Source organism: Blennius ocellaris (genome assembly GCF_963422515.1).
Source record: "Blennius ocellaris genome assembly, chromosome: 12".
NCBI classification, from domain to species: Eukaryota; Metazoa; Chordata; class Actinopteri; order Blenniiformes; family Blenniidae; genus Blennius; species Blennius ocellaris.
In genome coordinates this window covers 17729729-17736341 of record NC_137661.1, presented here as the reverse complement: position 1 = coordinate 17736341, position 6613 = coordinate 17729729, and the positions used below count along the sequence as shown (strand labels likewise).

General features: G+C 44.5%; 1 protein-coding gene and 1 long non-coding RNA gene across 3 annotated transcripts; one reads left to right on the top strand and one right to left on the bottom strand.

Moving 5' to 3' along the window:
* Positions 1-778: 778 nt before the first annotated feature.
* Positions 779-4113, top strand: amh (anti-Mullerian hormone; the record flags this gene model as incomplete). Its single annotated transcript, XM_080506275.1, has 8 exons — positions 779-786; positions 911-993; positions 1145-1363; positions 1444-1613; positions 1694-1805; positions 1880-1979; positions 2062-2489; positions 3707-4113. The coding sequence occupies 8 exons, from the start codon at positions 779-781 to the stop codon at positions 4111-4113; spliced, it is 1527 nt and encodes a 508-aa protein (XP_080362401.1).
* A 100-nt stretch (positions 4114-4213) lies between these two features.
* On the bottom strand, positions 4214-6046 carry LOC308137687. 2 transcript variants are annotated; one of them, XR_013936855.1, is made up of 5 exons: positions 5932-6046; positions 5672-5704; positions 5445-5579; positions 5245-5321; positions 4214-4900 (listed from the first exon to the last, which is right to left on the bottom strand). It is a non-coding gene; the product is annotated as an uncharacterized lncRNA (long non-coding RNA). The 2 variants fall into 2 exon arrangements; XR_013936856.1 differs by having other exon boundaries at positions 5672-5852; positions 5932-6044.
* Positions 6047-6613: the final 567 nt, after the last annotated feature.

Genomic DNA, 6613 nt, shown 5'->3' with positions numbered 1-6613 from the left:
AGTCCATTGAAAGGATGCAGCCCTCTCTCTCAAAATGAGATATTGTTCAGTGTTGCCTTTTCGAGGAATACCAGATAAGGAGGCACACCCTCGCCAGGGCTCGAGTCTCTGAATGAATCTTTTGTCTTCAGCTGTAATGTAACTTTGCGTTGCTCATATTATCTACGTCTATGCAACATTTTCTAAACTGTACTCCTTTGGCTCCAAAACTATCCTTTGAAATATCTGATTATGTACTCAAGTCCAAGTGAAGAGAAACATTCCTTCACTGTTGTAATATAAGTATTTGTAATTTAACAAGGACATTTCTTTTGAACCTTCGTATCCATATCTAATGTCATCACTTGCATCTTATTGCAATGTTTTCATGATCGGTCTCAGATCAGTTTGCAAGCCCTGATCTAACTTGAGCCTTATCACAAACATGACACTGGTACTGAATGTATGCAAACATGCATCAGTATTACAGGCTTTCTTGATCTAGCTATTTGTAGTTGTTGTGGTGAATAACAGATCGCAAATCATGTAATATATATGATTTCCTGTGTTTAAACCTACTCCCCTCATCATGCATCCAAGGAAATCTTAAAAAAACAAAAAAAACAAAACAGAAAGAAAGTTGTTGATTATTTTTATTTTCTTTACCCCCCCCCCTCCCCTCTGTTTTCAGGGTTTAACCTGTTCTCTGGAGGTGGCCAGTAAACACCTCGGGCAGGATCCACAATCATCAAGGACACATAATATTCCTATTTTGGCTGCCTATCCTGGAGTTAGCGAGATGGGAAGGTGGGAGGATGTGACTCCCATCCTCCGGAGCTTGACCCGTTCAAAACAAGCAGCCGAGAGGGGTCTGACTGCACACGTGCACACGCAAACAGTGAAGGATGTTGGCTGTGTTTGTCCTCTGCAGCGCAGCGTTACGGCTGTGCCGGACCAGCTGCTGTGTGGCCCTGCAGGTTCCACACAGGCAGACCCATGACCCCATAGTGACAGGTCAGACTCTGTGTAACCGCTTCATGCTATTTTCTGCTGTAAATTGACATTTTTATGTTGAAGTAGAGCTTTATAACCAGCGTGTTTAGTTGCTTCTCGCTTCATTATTATTAGCCGGTTAATGTTGCCACTTTCTTTTTGGATCCATCAGCTTCCACAGTCTCTCCCAACACTCCATGCTTTGTGGACAACGTGTTTGCAGTGTTGCGAGAAGATGTGGGAAATGATGGAGGACTCACAAACAGCAGTTTGACTCTATTTGGACTCTGCATCGCAGCCAATAACGCGTCGGGCTCAGTCTTATTGGAGCTTGCAAAGGAGATGAGGAAGAACCAAAGACACGGACCAGAGGTTTTGCTCCCACCTACAGGTAACCAGACGGTGCGGCTGAGTCGCGATCGCTGTTTGAATGCAATGTTTCATCTTGTCATGTCTTGTTTCCTTCCGCAGTGCTTGTGTCAGAGGAAGGTGAGCAAGGAGGGATGGTGGTAACCTTTGACTTCCCACAGCCTCCTTTGCTCAAATTTAATCCTGTGCTGCTCCTGGCACTGGAAAGTCCCCTCAAAGGAGAAAACCTGGACGTAACTTTCAATAGCCAATCACTGGAGCCGGACTCTCAGGTAATAATATAGTTCCGTGTCACGTCAAATCATGTTCATTTGCTAGAAACAGTGAGTTTTTCCATTGTGGTCTTGTGTAGTCTGCGTGCATTTCAGGAGAAACCCAGTACATACTGCTGACTGGAAAACCATCAGAGGGCAAAGCTCCGCAGAAATTGAGCATTTCAGTCGAGACGAGAACCCACGATATGAGTGAGCACTCCTCTTCTATCGTTTTCATTTACTGATGTCATCTGCACCCTCCCTCATGCTTCCACTCTTTGCAGAACAAAGCCTAAGAGATGCCCTGAGTGGTGGGAAATCAGGGGGCAACGTCAGCATGACTGTTCTCCTGCTGTGCTCTGGAGAAACAGGAACTGATACGAGGTTCTCTTAGCTTTGTTGTTTCTCGTTGAAGTCGACTGTTGTTGAAAAGGTCCACAGTAACACCTTTCACCGTCTTCCCCAGACACGCACTCGTTTCAGGTCCTCCCCCGGCCAATTTGCAGACCTCGTTCCTCTGTGAGCTGAAGCGGTTCCTGGGAGCCATCCTGCCTCGGGAATCCTCCCCGCCACCCCTCGTGCAGCTGGACTCCTTGCAGTCTCTGCCTCCCCTTATGCTCGGCTTGTCCTCCAGTGAGACTCTGCTGGCGGGAATGATCAACTCCTCGGCTCCCACCATCTTCTCCTTCAACAGCTGGGGCGCCGCGTTTCCAGTGCACCAGGAGAAGCTGGCCCTGTCTCCTGCACTGCTGGAGGAGCTCAGGCAGAGGTTGGAGGAGATCGTGACGGAGATCATGGAAATGATACGGGAGGAAAAGGTGGCTGGCAGAGCTACAGAGAGGCTGGGGAGGCTCAAAGAACTCAGTGTGTGGCAGGAGCAGGAGCTGGCAGCAGGTGATGTGGCCCTAGAACACAGTAATTTCTGTTAAACACCCCGGACAACTCTGCCAGATTGAAGCAAGAGCCACACAGAAAACATATATTGTCTCCAGTTTTACATTTACCAACAAAGTATTGTTAAAATGAATTGATTATATCCGTTTCTCCTATTACATGTGTTCCTCCTATACAGGACTGTCTATCACTGTCACTTTTCACTGTTGGTTTATCCAACTCAGGATCACAGAGTGCTTGAGGCCATCCCAGTGGACTCTGAGTGAGAGCAGGGTGCACATGCACAGTTCTCCAGTCCACCAGGGGACAATCACACACTATAATTCACACCTTTTCTCAATTTAGAGACACCACTTCTCTCATTTCAGTAATATGCATGCCTTTGAATGTGACTTGAGTAACAGGGGTCTTGCTCCTTAAAAGTTTAGCTGAACACAAAATCTCAAATTGCCACACGCAAATACCTATGTTAGATTTATAAAATCATGTGCGTCAACATTCTCGTGCTGAATTAATTCGTCCATAAGTCACCATCCACCGAGATTACGTGTGTATGTAGATCTGCCTCATGTCCGTCACTGTGCTGCTGTGGTTCATATGGATATAGACATAAAATATCAGAGTAATACCTGACATCAGAAAAATACTACTTAAGATTATAACTGAAATGTTCTTCTGTTTTAACATTTGACTTCTGCTCAAAGCAGAGATTGAATGATTTGAGATTTATTGTTGACTGTTAAAAGTAAAAGTTACCTGTTGTTTGTTATTGAGTGAGAGGCACAAGCACAAATAACACCACTGCTGAGGTGTATATTCATTTATCACAAAGAGGGTGTGTATGTGACGCATGATATAAAGTGAAAATAAATTAATAAATCTTAAAGTCAATTTCTACTATCTGGCTTCAATCCACCCTCACATTCCCTTATTTCTACAATCTGTGCTTTGGTAAAAGTTGACATACGGACATATTCATTTTCTCACTACGTTTGTTTTCATCAATCTGACATTGGCTTGCAGAGGTGTGTGTGCCGTTTATTTAAGCAGTGTTCATAATTGAGACCCAGGCAGGGATTTTCCTGCTGTGAATCAAGAGCCCTATCCAACAGGCAACACTTTACAGAATATCCCTTTTACTTATGCTTTGTGATTGTAAACATAAAATAATTTACTAACCATTCATAACACTCAGTTGTCTTGTTTGTGTCAAACAGGAGAGAGGCAGTACTGCGCGTTTCTCCTGCTCAAAGCTCTGCAGACGGTGGCTCACGCCTACGACTTACAGAAGAGACTGAGGGCGACCAGGGCGCAACCCAGCAACCCCGTGACCGGCACCGTGTGTGGCCTGCGGAGCCTCACTGTGTCCCTTGAAAGGGTTCTGGTGGGTCCGAACACAGCGAACATCAACAACTGCCACGGCTCCTGCACTTTCCCCCTGACCAACGGAAACAACCACGCCATCCAGCTGAACTATCACATCGAGAGCGGCCACGTGGGCGAGCGGGCGCCCTGCTGCGTGCCCGTGGCCTACGAAGGCCTGGAGGTGATGGAGCTGAACCAACAGGGGACCTACATCTCCACCAAGCCAGACGTCATAGCAAAGGAGTGTGGGTGTCGCTGACAAACCCGGTGACAATAATCATTTGGTTTAAACTCACGGACAGGAGAACGTCTGGTGCATAGGTAGTGTTTCACTCACTACCGATTTATTTAACCTTGTTTTGATACGTAAGCAACACGCTGCATGTAAAAGTATGTTAAGTCCTGTAAAGAGGTCCTGTAAAGCTGTACATGTTCCCACTGGTTTATGTTACAGTGTTTCTTCCATCAAAAGAATATGTTTACAAGACTGCAAATCATATATGAGTATTACCACTTTCTGCTGTGTGTGAATTTTTTATTGAAAAACAGTATTATCACGTGTCACAAGCTCTATCACTTTTAAACTTAAATAAACAGCATTTTGTTGCATCATCCCTGCTTACGTGCAATAATTTCAATTCACAATGCCAATGCAAATGGTTTATAAGTTGCTGATAACACAGGGTTGCTTTCCAGTGTGCTCAAATGCGTCACTGGGTGATTCAGAGATTGAACATGTTTTCATCAGACAGACACATGAAACTGGGTGCTCAACATTAAAAACAAAACGGTTCACGTAAAACATGACTAAATATTACGTCAAGTGCAACATGTTTACATCACTTATGTAAACAAAGTACACGTCAGACTTGTTTCTTCAATTGCCAAAAGTCCTGGTAGTTGATGACATTTATTTGTGGACCTGTTACACATTATTCTTTCGCTTTGGGTTTCAAGACCGCTCTAGCAATTGGTTTCTTTCTTCTTCTGATGGCTCCAACTTCCTCAGATCCCCACCACCACATGAAAGTGTCCCACAGGGAAATCTGTCGGAGACAACACACAGTGTGATTCACACAGACATGGTCCAGGTGAGATGGGTGGTGCTGATCTATATCACGTCACACAGGTTTGGCTGGATAATCTAACGTTCACACTGTGTTCAGCGAGGATAAAGAGTGAGAGGCTGGTGGGCTGCTCCACTGACGGACTGAGCTGTTTTTATTCTGTGGATGGTGAGTGGTTCTGTCTGAGCAGCTTCCGTGCCAAACTATGATGGAGCGAATGACGGCACTATGAAGTGCAAACTTGTGGAAGCTACTGTTGATCCTGGCCGGTACAGGGCTCAACAGAACAACAAAAGCACGGAAAGCAATATGGGGAACAGTACCTGAGGCAATGAGCCACTCTGCAGGGATTCCACCACAGACCTGATGCCTGTTTCCTCAACAACGTACTCCACTGCTTCTAAAAAAAACAATAAAAGACTCGAGAGGTTGTGCCGTATTCACGTTGCCTCCCTGCCCCCTTTGTTGTTGTTTCGCTGTTTAGGAGTTCATTTTCTGTAAGTTACAGGTGAATATAACTCACCATGCACTTCCTGCACCCCTGAGCTCACGAGCAGTACCACCAGTACCAGCACCAAGCATCGGGTCATAGTAACGCCTTTCCACGGATTAGGGACGTCACTCAGGCTCTCAATCGACAGAATCCGCTCATAAGGCACTACAGAGAAACATAAACAGCTCCCATGGATTCATCATGCAGTTTTTACAATATTCATTCAGGTTGTTCTTTCCGGTGGATGTTTGTCTTACTTGTGATGTTTTGTGACGATCCAACTCAGACTTCTAGATCATTTGAACACAACAGTGTATTAAACAAACAAGCCTCAAAGAACAATTACGTTCCTGAAAGTACGTTTTGTAAAGCGTTACGGTCCTTTCTTGTCTCGATATCCCACATGAGCAAGACAGCTTAAAATAGGCACAGGCGACTCTATAAAAGACACAAAAAACAATCTACACAAACGTGGATATTTTTATGTATACATCTGAATGGCAAATAAGAACAATACCTTCAGTTGTGTCTGACGTGAAACCACACTCGTATCGCCGGTAATTTCTGTTTTGCAAGCACAGTAGACCGAGCCATGCAGGCATAACCCCACACTCCTTTACTCTGTGATTGACAGTCACAGATGGGAGAGTGGGGAAAAACTGACACACACACACACACACACACACACACACACACACACACACACACACACACACACACACACACACACACACTACTGATGTGTGTGTTTAGCTGGACCAGACGGGGAATAATCATGGGGGCAGTTTGCAAGTTGCTGTAATGTCAGTTTAGTGAAGAATTTAATGAAGACCAGTCAGATCATAACATTTTGGTAGAACTTCCAGATTCATGTGTGTCTGTGTGTCTGTGTGTGTGTGTGTGTGTGTGTGTGTGTGTGTGTGTGTGTGTGTGTGTGTGTGTCTGTGTGTGTGTGTGTGTGTGTGTGTGTGTGCATCATTGGAAAAATATTTAGGAATATTCTTTGAAAGGAATACCTAAATAAGTGACTAAGGTTTCTGAATAAAAGTATAAAAGTGTCCATAAAAGTGTCTGGAAATGCACCAATGAACCTTCAGTATTGTATTCTTGTCTCTTAGAATCAATAACAAATGACAGAGCCTCTGATTTAACAGTGATCCTTTTATTTCCTGCTGTTTTTGCAGTTTGTGTTTAACTTA